We start from the raw sequence: 17,918 nt of genomic DNA on the forward strand, positions 1-17,918 counted from the left end.
AGAATCAAGGACCTAGTCATTGTGGTCACCAGAGTCAGAGAGGATCTTAGGACTACACTCTCCTTAGAGAGAGAGAGATGACTGTTGGTGAGTTTGACCTGAGGGTCAGCACACAAGAAGAAAGTAAGAATTTGCACTAATATTTCAGGACTCCCCAATATTAATCCAGGACTTCCCAGAAAATGTCACAGTCCATGAAGTATTTCTGAAGCCAAACACAATAACTAATTTATGCACAATAAAATCCTACAAATAGTGCTGTGCAAATTACCAGATAATCAGATTTTCTTTGTGGGATTGGTTGATTATTAATTGTTGTCCTCAATGCCATGAATTTTTCTCCAAAAAAGGGGAAATTCTGTCTCCTCATAAATCTGTGCTGGTTGAGTAGAACTGGATCATTTCCCATTGACTCCTTCTCAGTAGCTGTGTTCACATTTCTTCTACAAGCAGAACGTTTTGCTCATGATGTCAAAAATGGCTAATCATGAGAAACACTGATTATGTCTTATCCACGATCTCCATTTCTTGGTTATACCTCCCATTGGTTTGCTTATATTCTCTGCTACCATATTCTTTCATTTGTATTATGTGAACACATGGAATGATTTTCCTGATTGACAATGTTCAATGAAGTCACTGTAGAACACTGCTGAACAAAGAAAGGGACAATACCGCATGGAATTTTGCAACTGGTCCCGTGGAGCTTACAACAAAAATTACATTCCATGTAATTAAGGAGAATGTGCATATATTCAAAAGTTGCTTGTTGGGTGGGAGGGTGAGCTGCGAGGTGGGTACAGAGATGCTTCAGTGTGATTTAGACAAGCTGAGTGGGAAAATGCATGGCAGATGAGGTATAATGTGGAGAAATGTGAGATTGTCCACTTTGAGAGTAAAAACAGGAAGGCAATTATGTGAATGACTGTAAATTGAGAGCAGGGAATTTATGAGACCTGCATGTCCTTGTACAAATTACCAGATAATCAGATTTTCTTTGTGGGATTGGTTGATTATTGGTTATTGTCATCAATGCCCTCCATGAATTTTTCTCCATAAAAGGGGAAATTCTGTCTCCTCATAGGTCTGTGCTGGTTGAGTAGAACTGCATCACTGAAGATGAGCATGAAAATGTAGCATATAGTCAGAAGGAAAACAGTATATTGGTCTTCATACTGAGAGGATTTGAGCACAAGAGCGAGGATGTCTTGCTACAATAATGGAGCATTGATGAGACCACATCTGGAATATGTGCGCAGGTTGGTCTCCTTATCTGAGGAAGTGCAGTCTTCCTATAAATGGAGTGCAGCAGAGGTTTACTAGACTGATTCCTGGCATGGGGGTACTGACATGTGAGGATGAGTTGAATCAGTTTGGACTGTTTTTGCTCGGGTTCAGAAGAATGAAAGAGAGCTTATAGAATCATATAAAATTCTAACAGGGCTGATTAGGGTGAATGTAGGAAGGATGTTCTTGATACTGGGAAAGCGTAGAACTAGAGGTTACAGTCTAAATATATAGAGTAAAGTTAGGACTGAGATGAAGAGAAATTTCTTCATTAAAGATAGTGGTAAGCCTGTGGAATTCTCTGCCACAGAAAGAGGTCAAGGTCAACACATTGTATGATTTCACTGTGCCATGGTACACGTGACAATAAATTCAATTCAATTCAATGATTTCAAGAAGGAGTTGGAGAGAGCATTTGCGGCTAAAGGTATCAAAAGATATAGGAGAAAAGTGAGAACAGATTATTGAGTTACATAATCAGCCATGATCATTGTGAATAGCAGAGCAGGCTTAAAGATCCAAATGGTTTACTCATAGTTGCATTTTCTATGTTTCTAGGTTTGTTAAACTCTCAAGCATGGTGGCTCAGTGGTTAGCATTGTAGCCTTACAACACCAGGGACCTCAGTTCAATTCCAGCCTTGGGCAACTGTCTGTGTGAAGTTTGCACATTCTCCCTGTGTCTGTGTGAGTTTCCTCCAGGTGTTCTGGTTTCCTCCCACAATTCAAAGGTGAATTGGCCATGCTAAATTGTCCATAGTGTTAAGTGCATTAGTCAGAGGGAGATGGGTCTGGGTGGGTTGCTCTTCGGAGGATCTGTGTGAACTTGTTGGGCCGATGGGCGTGTTTCCGCACTGTAGGGAATCTAATCTTACTTCATTATTGATGATGAGCCCCTTCATCACTTGTTATCTTGGATGGTAGATTTGAGTGAATGCAAGGATTTGTTCCTCCCACTCCAAATAATTTGAGTCTGTGCTTTGTGTGTTCAACATCTTCATCCTCAGAATTGGCCACCTTCTTTCGCCACACCTCCTATAGTGAGATCTCTTAAGCATTAGTCCCATGTCAAGTATTGCACTCCATTTCACCAGTCTGTGGTATTCCCATTCACATGGAGAAACTCCCCTTATGCACCAGAAACAGCCTTCACAATACCTGGCGGAGCAATTCTTTAACTAACTTCCAGCTTTACTCACCTTACATGCTTTCCTTCACATCAACATGTACAGTCCCATTTTCCTAAATTTGGAAAATAGGGCTTATCATTTGTTTTCTTGATGTGGCAGTGCAGCTGGAAGCACTGGTAAGACAGATGTACTGCAGTAATTGTATAGGTATAATCACAATTATGTCATTCAAGCTGCAGATGAATAGGATTTAGAAGGTTTACTGGACCAATATCTGGAATGGGCAAGTTGCATTTTGAGGAAAAGCTCATATCCACTGGAATTTATAGAGTTGACTTGGTTGAAATCTATAGGATCCTGAAGGGTCTTGGCAAGGAGCATGTGGAAAGATCGTTTCCTCTTGTGGGAGATTCTAGAACTAGGGGTCAGTGTTTAAAATTAAAATTAAAATTTAAGACCGAGATTACGAGAAATGTTGTGATTTTATTTAGAACTCTCTTCTTTTAAAGGCAGTACAAGCAGAGCTTTTGAATACTTTTAAGGAAGAGTTGAATAGATTCTTGATAAGCAAGAGGGTGAAAGGTTATTGGGGTAAGGTGAAGAAATCTGAGCACGCTTGGTTTTATTGAATGGCAGAGACAGCTTGAGGGACTAAGTGACTCAGTCCAGCTTGTAATGCATACATTTGTATGTAGATCATTCAAGTTGGTTCTGTAACAGTACCTGGAATCTTTAACATCCCTCCGTTAGAGTGGAAGATTTCAGTCACTACATTTATCACAAGGTGACTGAGAAACAACAAACACAGTGACATTTCTATGAATATTAACCATATGGAGCTGTCAGGTTGTAGGCTACATGCTCATGTTGCAGAGGTTTACCCATTGGTCTGTGAAATCTGTTTTGAATTGTTGATATCATAAATATTTCTGTTTTGTCCTTGGGAACATAGTAAAGGTGATATAATGCCTCAAGGATAGTAACACATAAATCACTCATAGTGAACCAACTCTGGGACTCAGTTTTAATGAGTATTTAGTCATACAAATACCAATTATGGTAGTAGATAAAATGATTTTAAAAAGTTTCTCATCAATAATATTTTGCTGAGGTTCCCCATTTACACAGAGCTGCATTGTCTGGTTTTGGAATAAGAAAGTAGTATGCTGTTTCTACTGTTACAATAAGCCGGGGGAAAGCAGCAAGCAGTGTGACATTGGTGGTCGTCAATAGATAAGAGAAAGAATGGAGAAGAAAAGCAAATTGTATATTCCTCTGACTGATTTTATTTTGGACTGCACACTGTTTTAATCAGTGCAAAATATTTGCCATAGTATAAGTATATTATGTTACTTTCCAACTATTGTTGTAATTTTTTTTCACTCATGACACTTTTGCAGGCAGAATTTCTTAAAATAATTGTCAGAGCTACAGCACCACCTAATGGTAGGTCAAAGAATATCAAAATGAAACAACTTTATAATGTGGTACTTTTCTACTCATATTAAGACTTCAATTATTTGAATTTTTTCTTTATTATCTCTGCTTAAGTTTTACTGTGCTACTAATTTCCACCATTATTCATTATTCCACTTAAACTTTTTGTTTCATTCATATGACTGGGAAGGCTATTTCTTGTTCAATATGGAAGTTAACCATCTAATTAATGGCTTGAGCTGGCAACTTGTTCATGATTGTGAATGGATCTTTCAGGGCAGAGGTTAGTACATAGGCAATGGTCTTACTTGGATGACCATTTGCTTTCCAAATTTGTTTGCTGACACTTTGCAGCCCTTGGGTCTGTGGTTAATATTATGCTGCCATAGTGTCCACTATTGCCATCATTATCAGTGAAATCAATGCACTCCTGTTTCTTCGGATATTCAGACAAGGTGTGACCTTGGCTGTTTGAGAAATCATAATCATTGTAGCAGTGTGCTGCACCTGCACTCCCTTTCACATGTGGGAAGGCCATGAGCTTGAAGTCTCTGAGGATGCGAGTTTGATTGCCCAGTAGTGTTTCTTTTTTTGTAACACATGCTCATGGGTCTACACTTTATTGAAAGGTTGCACGAAGTGAAGTTGTTCTGTTATGATGTTGATTAGCAGTTGCCTAGAGGTAAATGAAAACCTTCATTATTTCTCAGGAGGATTACTCTGGAGGAATGTATACCCATCACTTGGCTTCAATGTTGAGTTAAAGGTACCTCAGTGAAGTTGCAACATGGACAAGTCTTGGTGAGGCCATAAACATCTGGAATACTTGTACGTGAAGTTTGGCCCATTGTCAGAGATAATTACATATGAGAATCCACCTGTGCAAATACCCTCCTACAAGGAACTGCTTGTAATGTTATGTACTGGCCTGTTTTGCTTCTGGTGCTAGGACTACAACTATTGGCTAATCAAATTGGTAAGCAGCACTCCAAGGCAGAACTCTTCCCCCGAGAAAGTTAAATAACACCAGAGCTGCTGTGATTATGGGGCTACCATGAATGCTTTGGAGGTAGGTTGGAAAACTCTGCCACGCAAAAGATGCTTCCCATAAAATGATATTAGCACCAAAGGAGGATACTTGGCCCTCCCTAAAAGCCAGGAGATAGTGAGGACTACAGATGCTGGACAGTGAGAGTTGATTAAGTGTGGCGTTGGAAAAGGCACAGCAGGTCAGGCAGCATCTGAGGAGCAAGAGAGTTGACGTTTTGGGCAATGAGGAGGACCTGGATTTTAGATCTTACTCCTCTGAGATCCTAAGCTGTTCTCTCCACAAGTCCATATGACATCAAAGTGGTGGTGCTTATTGGCACTCCTCAGTATTAACCCTTTCAAGCCAATATACTTAATCTCACCCCTTCCAGACTGTTTTCCCCATTATTAGGATTATACATTTGTATATATGATCACATTTACCACGACCCAATGTCAATTCAATTTTCTGCCTTTACAAATTCAGACGATTTGAAGGCTTCATTATTTTCTTAAAATGGATTTTATTCATCCTTGGGAGATTGCCTGTTTTCTGGCTGGAAGATTGTTAATTTTGATTCTTTTCTTGGTGGTTTGATAGCTTTAGGTCTCTATAAATTGAGGTAACCAGTGATCTTTTGGATTTCCCTTACAGAGATGTCTTCCTGCTGAAAGAGGCGTTTTCCAATCTGTAGTATCCTAAATCTACAAAAGTGGCAACTTCTTCCTTAGAGTACCTTGAACTGGTGGGACATTGGCCATCCTTTCTCACGTGACTTCCATGGAGTTGCATGTACCATTGTCTTCAAACTGTCAGCAAATTTTTATTCTCAATTTGCCTGTAGGTCTGTGCTGAACAATGCAGACTCTTTACAACTTATTGATCATTTTGGATATCATGTATCAGTGCAGTCTTGGTGAGCCAAAGGGCCTGTTCTTGTACTGTAGAGCAACTTTTTTGCTCTTTGTAATAGTACTAAAGACTGGTGGTCCAGCCATGCCACGAGCCAAGTTGTTCCAGTACAGCTACAGATACCTTCCTGACAATTTGGGATATTGTCCAGGTATGTTCCGTGCTCAAAAGCAGGGCAAATCCAATCTAGCTAATTACTGACCTACTAGTCCACTCCTGTTCATCAGCAAAATAATGAAAGAGATTATTAACAATGCTTTCAAGACACAAACTTACAAAATAGTAGTTTGATTAGATTGGATTCCACCCAGATCACAGCCCTGTTCTTAACATGAACCAAAGAGATGAGCAGCAGTGAAGTAAGTGATTTGCCTTCGTACAAAAAGTTGCATTTAACACTATATGGCATCAAGGAGTTAAACCAGAGTTAATAGACATTGGAAGAAATCTCCCCATGAGTTAAAGTCAAACCTAGTACAAAGTAAGATGGTCATTGGAAATAAATCATCTCAGCTCCAGCACATCAATGAAGGAGTTCCTCAGGGTAGTGTTCTTGGTCTAACCACCTCCAACTGTTTCCATCCATCTTAAGATGATAACTGGGGATATTCATTGTTAGCAATTTTTGAGAAGATTTGTAGCTCAGATTGATGATAAGTCTGTAAGTTAGTTTGCTCAGCTTGAAGGTTTGTTTTCAGACGTTTCGTCACCATACTTGGTAACGTCATCAGTGAGTCTCTGGTGAAGCGCTGCTGATATAAATAGAGAGGCAGAACATATGCCTTGGTTTCTTAGGGTGGGTGATGTAATTTCCGGTTCCTTTTTTCATACCACCAGACTGTCACTAATGTTACCTAGTATGGTGACAAAACTTCTGAAAACAAACCTTCAAGCTCAGTGAGCTAACTTACAGACTTTGTACAAACAATGAACATCTGTTCAGCACCATTCACGGCTCAAACATTGAACAGTCGATGTCCATATGCAGCAAGACCTGTACAACATCCAAGCTTTGGGTGAGTAGGAGCAAGCAACATTTACACTTCATAAGTGCCAGACAATGTCGATTTCCAACCAGAGGGTACCTAACCATTCAATGGCATTACCATCATTGAATCTCCCACTATCAACAATCTGGAAATTACCATTGACCAGAAACTGAATTAGGTGAGACACATAAATGCTGTGGCAAAAGCAGGTCAGAAGCTAGGAAATGTGTGGTGAACAACTTTTCTTCTGTCTCCATGAAACCTGTCCATCATCTGTCAGGAATGTGATGGAATATGTTTTTGATTTCCAGGCTAAGTACAGCTCCAACAACATTCAATAATTTGGACACCATCGAATTCATAGCAACCTGCTCGATTTCTATCCCATTTACTACTTTCAACATTTACTCCCTTCAGTACCGATGTATAGTGACAACAGTGTGAACCATCTACAAGATGTACTGAAGTAACTCACCAGGGCTCCTGAGACAGCATCTTCCAAACCTATATTCTAGAACAAGGTCGACAATTGTATGGGAACACCATTACTAAAGAGTTCTGCTTTAGTCACACATGGAAATATATCTTCACTGGGTGAAAATCCTGAAACTTCCAAACAGTCATGTTGGGTTGCCCTACACTCTGATGAATGCTGCAAGTGCATGAAGCCAGTTTAGCAGCATCTTCTCTATGAATGTGCATTAAATGTTGGCTGATCCAACAATGTCCAGAAATGAATAAAAATAATTACAAATAATTTGAGATAAGTTAACATACAAAAAAAAATTAATCCTTGTGACGCTCTACTCCACTCGTTTACGATATTTCCTAGCTCATGTACAACCTCTCTACCCCAAGTAATCTCTATTGCTCAAATATTCACATTTTCCTCCCCAAAATTCACAATTTCCTAGCCATCCTGAACTGCTTCCAGTGCCCTTCCGAAAACCTTAAACACTGCACTCTGCTCCAAATCAAAACATCTCATTTACAGTGAGCATTTCCATTGAGAACATAATACATTGAAAAAGGTGATGCACATTAACTAGAATTTAAATACCAGAGTCCTCATTAATTATGCTGTGCTACATATTGTTTCAAATTCATACTTGGGCAGATAGTCAACCTAAAGATAGTCTCTGTGTTAAGTTTTACAGCAAGTCGCAAAAGACAGGACAAATTGGTAATATTATTCCTGAATCATCTGTGGGTCCCTCCTGTTTTCACAAGAGGAAGAAATTTCTGAAGTTAACACAACATATTAAAGACACAATGAACCGTCCATGATAGAAACCTATAGTACACAAGGCACCTTTAAATCATTTATTTTGAATATAAAATATTTTAAAAACCAGACAGAGATCTTTTTATTCCCCAAGTGTTTTATTTGGAACTAATTTGTTAGTATCACAAATGTAACAGTTTCCTGAGAAAAGACAGTCACAGTTTCTGTAACAAATTTCACTTTATGATATAGAGGTTCACCATACAAGTAACACTGTGCATACTGCAACAAATGGACAGTGTTTGGGCATTTGATAGTGTACATATCACTCAGCAGTTCAAAAGTACACAGGATCTCAGATTTGGATTATAATTTTACAAACACAGAATGGCAGCAAATCTAGATTCTGCATTGTCCTGCATTTTACCAAACTGATATTCTATAAGATTATTCTCACTGCATATGAAATTTACAAAATGATTGGCCTAAAAAAAAAATTAGTAATCCTTACCACTTGGCAGAAGAATTTAATGTCTCATTTTGCTTATTATACCAGAGGTGGCAAATTAACTTCATCCATAACTTGCACTCATAAAAGATGCAGCAAGGATAATATTTATTTCATTCCCTTCAAAATAGTGGCACAAGATTATACAATGGTATATATCAAGTTATTAAACAGTAACACACACAACCCATCTAGGATTTCTCCTTTAAACCAGATTCAAGTGTACAGCAGTAACTGATTTGCATTGTATATCTCTTTCAATTTCATCATGTATATATTATGTATTGGATAAAAATAGGTGAAATGTTCAAGAACTAAAAATTATTTTCGGGGAAAAAATAGTCAATCAGAAACTAAACTTATAAAATCAATTAAGTAGTCAGCAAGGGTTGTACCTTCATAAACCAAGCAGTATTAAGCAAGTTTGGTCAATGAAATTTGAAATCAAGTCAATACAGCAATTTGTACAATCAATATGTACAAGTGAAGCAAGCTCTATTCAAAATGGTATGACTTTGATACACATGAAATGTGCAGAAAGATAATTTGCAGCAGATACTAGTCAGAAAGTGCATTAAACATGTGCTTTGTGAAATATTGCTTTTTAACTTTACAAGCTAACTAAATTGAGGTCAATGTTTGTTAATGCTGTATTCAGTCATATTAATGAAACAAAATTTGCAAAAACTTAAATTTTTTTCAATAAAAATATAAAAAAGGCTTCCAGCATTTTTTCTTTACTTTTCTTTTTTTTAAAAAATGCAAGATCTAATGCAGAAACATTTTACCATAATGTAAGCCTATGAATTGGTATCTAGCAAAACAGTGAAACTGCTTAGTCTTCCAGTGCTGTCCCTTGACTACTGAAGCAATTATTCCAGACTCAATCTTTTCCTTGTGCTCACTGGCATTCCAAATGCTTTTGGATCCAGCTCCAAATTTCCTTGTGCAAGGCAGTCTCCTTCTCTATGAAACCGCCTTACTTTCTGCTGAGACCATTACTAACTTTACTTTTAGCAGAGGCTTTTTTCCGCTTAGTTACACTCTTGTCGGACGTGTTCAGGTGCAAGACTTCAGACTTTCCTTCACCTGATAAAGAGGAAGCAGAAAGACCACGATAATTCTATGTCAAAGAAAAATGGATGGCTGCCCTTTACAAAGTTTACATTAATCACTTCGCTTTGTCTGCATGCTAAGCATTTCATTCAAATGACATTTACAGGCTTCGTAAAAATTGTACTCCTGTTCATTGTGCTCACTCATTTTAGCTGGTTCCTTAAAGTTATCAATGGAATCATGTAAAGGTTGGTGGGTTAAAAATGGTCAAAACCATTTTAAGCATTGCTCAAAAGAGCCAAAAATCAGAAGATTTTGTCCTGCAAGTTTGAGGACTGAAACACGGGAAGATCACCTTTTAAAAAGGAAAATGAAATGTATACACCATGACAGGAGGGTGGCTATTGGTTGGACCATAGTTGGAATGGCGACACAACAGAAACTATCAACTGTCTTCGATATTTTTGATCAATCTGTTGACATCTCTACAGCAGGTGAGATGAAAACCAGGTCCACTGTATTGCAACAAGCCCTTAACTGTATATTTATTTGCTTTACCTTTTGCATCCAGAAAAGGTTTTTATGCACCTCTGAATGTTGCTTTTTAACCATCACAAAATAACCCATGTTACTTTTTTTCCTCCACCAAATTATGTGTTTCTAGTTAAACAAAAAAAAATGATAAACACTGCCAACCTAATAGTAATTGCAACAACAGACTGTTAACTTAGTTAATTGATTCCATTCAAAACAGGCAATTTTATTCTGATCAATCAGGGCTTTGCCTTGGGATGGAGCACAGATTGATTGTCACTGCATCGTTTTTTCACAGGAGAAAGGGGCACCTATTTGCCCACAGAGATCAATACTCTGAATGAAATAAATGTAACTTCTGCAAAAAAAAATACAAATAAATCACACTGAGCCTGAGTAATGATTTTAGTTTGGGTCCCAGTGTAATGCTTATTACAGTCAGAATTATTTAGTAAACTTTGTACAATAGTAGAAACACATGCATGGTTTGACACTACATTCAGTTTTGCAGGCATTTACATAGTTGGCACACTGCCAAAGTTTTGTATGTTCTGCCAGTTAATGAGATATATGGTCTACGTACATACTGGTACGGAGACTCAAACATCATTTAATTGTGTTGTAGACAGAATATTCTTTTGGCATGACAGCTGCATTCTGTCTATGGAGAATACACTTGTGTATTTACTGAAAAATAGCAGCGTGAGACAGCTAGCTTCATTTGAAGCTCAAATTATTGTGACACCCTCACCTTTCAGGGTGTTCTGAGGTAGACTGGGCATCTACCAGGGCCAAAGGTGGTAGCCTCGAGTTTACTTGATATACAGCAGGGAATGACTTCAGAGTAACCATTATCACGCAGAAAAGTTTTAAAATGCCCTAAAATCAGCCAAACCAAATTTATTTACTTACTGAGAGTCATAATGGACTCGTAATGTTAATTCTGTTTCTCTCTTCATAGATGTTGCCAGACACTTTCTGTTGTTATTTACTGTCTTGCTTTGTAGCAACAATAGCAAGCACAATCCCCAAGGTCAAGAAGAAAAATATTGCACAACTTCCTCCTAGCAGTCTCAATGGGAATAATTTAAAATCAGAAATTGCCAAGTGTCCATTATCACTGACTGCATATGTTTTGTGATTCTGGTAAAATATTTTATACTAAATATGTTTTCTCTCAGGGATACTGAGAATTCCTCTTAATGCCAGCATTATGACTCATGAACATTTCTTCTATCTGTATGTGCTTGGCTTTAGGCTAAATAAATAAGGATTTTAAAATATTTTAAGCACATCTTTATTAATGCGGGTTATGGAACAATAAAGAAGTATTTACATTTTTCAAAGGTGTTGTCATGTGTTGTAACCTATTTTCAAATCCATGGGGAGAATTTTATGCAAGTAGACAGTGGGAAACCTGCATTGCCTCCTTTGGGGGAGAACTGCTGAATTATGAGTCAAACAGGTAATTAGTGGTCATTGTTAGGATCAAATCCCCAGGGGTAAGTCCCACCAGCTGGGAGCTGCTGACAGCTCACACTCAGCAGCGCCACATGGGCAGCAGTGGCTGCTGCAGGAAGTACAGAAATCCAGGCAAAAGGTAATTCATGCGGTTTGGAGAGGGGGGGGAAAGAGATCAATATGGTAAAATTACAAGAAATTGCTGCTGGACATATCCTGCTTCTCCTGAAGTATTGCTATACTGGTATATTTTCGAAAGATTCAGGTGTTCAAACACATGAAGGGTTTGAAGATGTGCAGCTTATTCACCAGATATCCAGTAATAATAGTCGAGAAAAAGGACTTGTCAAAAGTGCAAGACAAAAATTAACAGTGTAATCAGTCTTAATTATCAGTTCTCTGGCACAGAAATCCTTGAGTTACCTTTTTTACTTTTTATGACACATATCCTTTAATTCTAATTCCTCCCTATTTATTTTGCTTTCTTTCGAATGTCTTATACTGAATTATATATTCTCACTTAGACTTTCTGGTTTAAATTCTCAAAAAAGGATTCTTCAACTGAATTGATTGAAAGACACTCATTCACACTTGTTCCAAATTTCCCATAGAGGATGGTGCGTTGAAATTAACAAAATTTATAAGAATTAAAGAGTAAGGTACAATCCAGGACAGCTGTAAGTGTAATTCATCCATTCATCCGAATCACAAAGTCCGGTTCATTAAGTCTATCCAACTGAACTGTATTTGGACCAGGTCACAGACGTAAAGAGACAATTTTCAACTCACTGTACCAACTGTTAAATTACAATTTTGTTTCAAATTTGCAGTAAATATTAAATCAAAGCCACTTTAGTGAATATATATAAAATCTCAAATGTCCTAGTTTTAGAAGCTCCTAGAAGTAATTCTCCTCCTTAACAGAAACTAAAAACGCAAATGAGCATAGGTTAAAAGTTCCCTCCCCATTTTCCAGTGAAATATCTTTCAAGAGGTTCCATTTACAATGTGCAACTACCATTCATAACTAAAGCAATTTTCTGGTAACAGTAAATTTATAAATTGAAATGCCACTCTTGCAGATTAAGCAAAATGACTAGTGAGGAACAAAGATGCTCACTTTTGGAGTTTACATTGTATTGTGTTTCTGAAAGAGGGGCAGGAATTATCCTTCATGTAGTATTCAGAGTCTTATTCTACATCTTTTGTAATAATTGTCTTTACAGTACTAACCACCAGTTTGCATTATCTGCACTAAATTAAATACAGCCATCATGCACTCCTGCAAACATTATTAGAGTTGCTTGTCTAATATAAGCCATAAAGAATTCCCCACTGTTACTGTGCCCTTTAACTCATCTTTCAAGAGTGTAAACTACAATGTCACACAAACCATTAATTACAAATCTCACATCCTCCAAAGTTCTTCTCACTGTGATTCATTTAATTATAGTTATTAACATAGATGCCAAGGTCATTCCAGGATTTCAAACTAACCCATTAAAAAAAAAATATCATTCAAATCTAAATCAGCATTTGTCTAATTCTTAAGAGTATTATGACAGAATCTGGTGTCCCTTAAATATTGATTCTTGGTCACTTTCCACTTCTTAATTATTGGAAGCACCTTGATGGCAACAAGTCAAGTTCCATATGTACACTAACAGGATACAGCTCTAAATTATTGCTCCTGATTCTTGTATTGTCCCTAAACCATGTGGCACGGTGGCACAGTGGTTAGCACTATTGCCTCACAGCGTCTGAGACCCTGCCTCAGGCAACTGTCTGTGTGGAGTTTGCATGTTCTCCCCGTGTCTGCGGTGCTCCGGTTTCCTCCCACAGTCCAAAAATGTGCAGGTTAGGTGAATTGGCCATGCTAAAATTGCCTGTAGTGTTAGGTGAAGGGGTAAATGTAGGGGAATGGGTCTGGGTGGGTTGCTTATTGGAGGGTCAGTGTGGGCTTGTTGGGCCGAAGGGCCTGTTTCCACACTCTAAGTAATCTAATCTATTTACCTGCTTAGAGGGAAACTTGCAGGTGGTTGCAGGTTGGACTGTTTGATCTATAGGGAGAGGCTGAACAGGCTGGGACTGTTTTCCTTTGAATGCTGGAGGCTGAGGGGTGACCTTATAGAAGTTTATAAAATCAGGAGGGGAATGGATAGGATAAATAGACAAGGTCTTTTATCTGGGGTGGTGGAGTCCAGAACTAGAGGCATAGGTTTAGGGCGAGGGGAGAAAGATATAAAAGGGACCTAAGGTGCAACTTTTTCCATACAAAGAGTGGTGTGTTCATGCAATGAGCTGCCAGAGGAAGTGGTGGAGGCTGGTACAATTACAATATTTAAAAGCCATCTGGATGGGTATATGAATAGGAAGGCTTTAGAGGGATATGGGTCACGTGGTGACAAATGAGACTAGATTAAGGTATCTGGACAGCATGGACAACTTGGACCGAAGGGTCTATTTCCATGTTGTACATCTCTATGACTCTATGTAGTGTTCCCATGCCTCTACTGCCCTTGCCTTTTTTGAGGTAGGAATTGTGGGTTTGGAAAATGAGCTTTGCTGAGTTATTGAAGTACATCTTGAAGTTGGTAGTCATGGTGCCAATCAATTGGTCCGCTTTGTCTTGGATGGTGTCAAGCTTCTTGACTGGTGTTGGAGCTGCACCCATATAGGCATGTGGGAAGCACTCCATCACATCCCAGACTTGTGTCGTGTAGATGGTGGACTGGTTTTGGGGTGGCAGAAGGTGAGTTACTTGCTGCAGGATTCCTAGACCCTTACTTATTCTTGTAGCCACAGTATTTACATGGCCAGTTCAGTTCAGTTTCTGGTCAATGGTAAACTGCAGGATATTGATAATGGGGGACTTAGCGACGGTAATGATCATTGAAGGAAGACAGAATGTGTGTCCTTTTTATGGCACTACCTGTCATATGATGATTACAAAATGCCTAGTCTTTTAACATTTGCAAAGGGACGTATGAATGAATGGATAGGTGGGTTAGGTAAGTGAGGGTGGGTGAGGTAAGGAGGCTGAGATATCTGGGTAGGGGAGGTGGAGATATTGGGCAGTATAGTAGTTGGGTGAATGGATAAGTGGGCAAAGGGGTTGGTAAGTGAATGAGGTGGATGGTAGTTTGAGAGGAATGTGGGGAGAGGAGGTAGTCAGGTCAGGTCTGTTTCGGAGTTAGGGGGAGAGCAAAAGTAGTCAGGTTGGGTCAGGAGGGGTAGCGAGGTATTCAGTTACATAATTCCAGCTCGTGGATATGACTGGAATTGGCCGAACACTTCCTGTGCAATTATCCAGATAGGTACACTGAAACCATCCAAAGTCTGAATTAGAGTTGGTATTTTGTTCCTAGGAGCAGGAGAATTTCACTTTGGAAGGTGAAGCATTCCTCCCTGACTCTTCTCCCTGCAGATGAGAACTTCTATGGAGTGCCAAAGCTTACCTTCGGTCACGTGTCTGGTTTCTGACATTCCGCAGAACAAATAATTTGATCTAAAGACTTAATTCCCATTTCCTTCACCATCACTTCCATCCATCAACAGTCTGAAGCTGAACCAGATGGTTTACAACCTTGGTATTGTATTTTACCTGAAGATGAGCTTTCAATCAAATATCTACACAAACACTACCAATTTCCAGCTACGTAACACTGCCTATGTCTGTTGCTGCCTCAGCTTTACTGCTACTGAAATAATCATCATCCTTTTTCAACTACACACTTGATGATTCTCATACCCAATTGTTTGGCTTCCCACATTTTAATCTCTGTAAACTTGAGGATATCCAAACTCTGTTACCAGATTTCTACATACTCAAGTTCCAGTCACCCCATGCACATTGGCAAATATACAGATCTTACATGGGTAATTCCTTGATCCATCCCGATCTTTGTAATTTCCTGGAAGATACCTTTGCTGCTCCAATTCTGGTTACTGGAGCTCCCCGATTTTAATCTGTGTTCAGCTGCAGAGGATGTAATTTCTGGAATTTCTTCCCTACCGTTCTCCAACTCACTTTCCTGTTTTAGGACATGACTGAACAAAGGAGAAAGTGAGGACTGCAGATGCTGGGGATCAGAGCTTAAAAATGTATTGGTGGAAAAGCGCAGCAGGTCAGGCAGCATCAAAGGAGAAGGAGAATCGACGTTTCGGGCATAAGCCCTTCTTCAGGAATTCTTCAGCATGACTGAACAAAACCTACCTCTTTGATAAAACTTTTGGTCATCTGCCATCAAATCACCTCATACGGTTTTGTGTCCTATTTTGTTTTATAGGTGAATTGCCTTATGATGTTTTATTATGTCAAAGGTGCCAGATAAATACAAGTTATGGTTGCTTTGGAGCTAAGTTTCCGGGGTTGTTGATGAGTCATTGATGTGAAATACAGGGTGGAATCTTACAGGAGTCTGAGTGACATGGGCTATGGTGAGATGTGTGACAGAATCAGGCATCAAGCACAATGAGGCATCATTGGGAGCAACTTGCTCCATCTTTTATGTAGCATGGCCAAATTTTTGGTAGGCAGCAGTGAGTCACCAACTGATAGTCATCACTGCTTGCTGAATGCCTTGTTAACAGTCAAACCCATTAATATTTAGCTTCCCATCCTGACAAAAAAACTCAACCTTGGGAAAACTCAACAAGAAAATCCCCATTTTGGAAGCTGGGCACCAATGTCTCAGGCATGTTCCATAGACAAAGGCCACACACATCCAAGAACATCGCTATCTAACACGTGACAGTCTCTTAAGATCCTTCGTGGCACACCTCTGATCCACTTATAGTAAACTTCTGCACTTGGATGTTGCACTGACAACTTATCAAGTAGTGCTGCTGCAGGACTGTGTGCACTCCAAAGGGACATGCACACAGCACAAGAACTGGGCCAGCTTGCATCTCCAGGCACTTTGCCTGATCTCAGTGCTCAGTTGCTCTAAACCATCTGGATGCTCACAACATTCCAATCTTGCACTGCCTTGCCTTTGTGCACTTTGCCCTCTCAGCCAGGGGTATCGATTCATATTACTATTGACCTTGCCATGCTGTTAAGTACAGACACAAAGCCAAGAAGTTTGTTATAGTTAGAACAAAGAAAATTTACAGGAACAGGCCCTTCGGCCCTCCAAGCCTGTGCCGATCCAAATCCACTGCCTAAACCTATCGCTCAATTCCTAAGCATCTGTATCCCTCTGCTCCCCACCTACTCATGCATCTGTCGAGACGCACCTTAAGTGAATCTACCGTGCCTGCCTCTACTACCTCTGCTGGCAACGCAATCTACCACCCTCTGTGTAAAGTACTTTCCACGTATTTCACCTTGAACGCGTGACCTCGCGTTATTGAATTCCTCACCCTGGGAAAAAGCTTATCTCTATCTACCCTTTCTATACCTTTAATGATTTTGTAGACCTCAATCAGGTCCCCCTCAATCTCCTTTTTTCTAATGAAAACAGTCCTAACCTACTTAACCTGTCTTCATAGCTAGCACCTTCCATACCAGGCAACATCCTCATAAACCTTCTCTGCACCCTCTCCAAAGTGTCCACATCATTTTGGTAATGTGGTGATCAGAACTGTACACAGTAATCTAAATGCAGCCAATCTAACATGACCTGTCAGCTCTTATACTCAACACCCCATCCCATGAAGGCAAGCATACCATGTGCCTTCTTGACCATTTTATCCCCCTTCAGGGTACAATGGACCTGAACTCCCAGAACTCTCTGCTCATCAACTTTTCCCAAAGCTCTTCCATTTACAGTATAGTTGGCTCTAGAATTAGACTTTCCTAAATGCATCACCTCACATTTGACTGGATTGAACTCCATCTGCTACTTCTCCGCCCAACTCTCTAGTCTATCTATACTCTCCTGGATTCTTTGACAGTCCCCTACACTTTCTGCTACTCCACCAATCTTTGTGTCATTGGCAAACTTATTGATCAGACCAACAATGCCCTCTTTCAGATCATTTTATGTATATTACAAACAACAGTGGCCCCAGGACTGATTCCTGTGGAACCTGACTGGTCACCTTTCTCCATTTTGAGAAACTCCCTTCAACTACTACTCTGTCTCCTGTTGCTCAACCAGTTCTTTATCCACTAGCTAGCACACCCTGCACACCATGTGACTTCACTTTCTTCATTAGTTTACCATGAGGGGAACCTTATCAAATGCCTCACTAAAGTCCATGTATATGACATCTACAGCCCTTCCCTCATCCATCAACTTGGTCACTTCCTTAAAGAACTCTATTAAGTTGGTAAGGCATGATTTCCCCCGCACAAAACCATGTTGCCTACCACTGATAAGCCCATTCTTTTCCAAATATAA

At 39.4% G+C, this 17,918-nt stretch overlaps 1 protein-coding gene across 1 annotated transcript in view; it reads right to left on the reverse strand.

Annotated features, from left to right (window-relative positions):
* Positions 1–8,148: 8,148 nt before the first annotated feature.
* Positions 8,149–17,918, reverse strand: part of LOC122548971 (phosphatidylserine synthase 1-like) — a 50,863-nt gene continuing 41,093 nt past the window's right edge. The window contains exon 13 of the mRNA XM_043688015.1: positions 8,149–9,606. Coding sequence (XP_043543950.1) covers positions 9,497–9,606 — 110 coding nt within the window. The 3' untranslated portion in view covers positions 8,149–9,496. The remainder of the gene's footprint in view (positions 9,607–17,918) is intronic.

This window comes from Chiloscyllium plagiosum, chromosome 4 (genome assembly GCF_004010195.1).
Source record: "Chiloscyllium plagiosum isolate BGI_BamShark_2017 chromosome 4, ASM401019v2, whole genome shotgun sequence".
In the NCBI taxonomy this organism is placed as follows: domain Eukaryota; kingdom Metazoa; phylum Chordata; class Chondrichthyes; order Orectolobiformes; family Hemiscylliidae; genus Chiloscyllium; species Chiloscyllium plagiosum.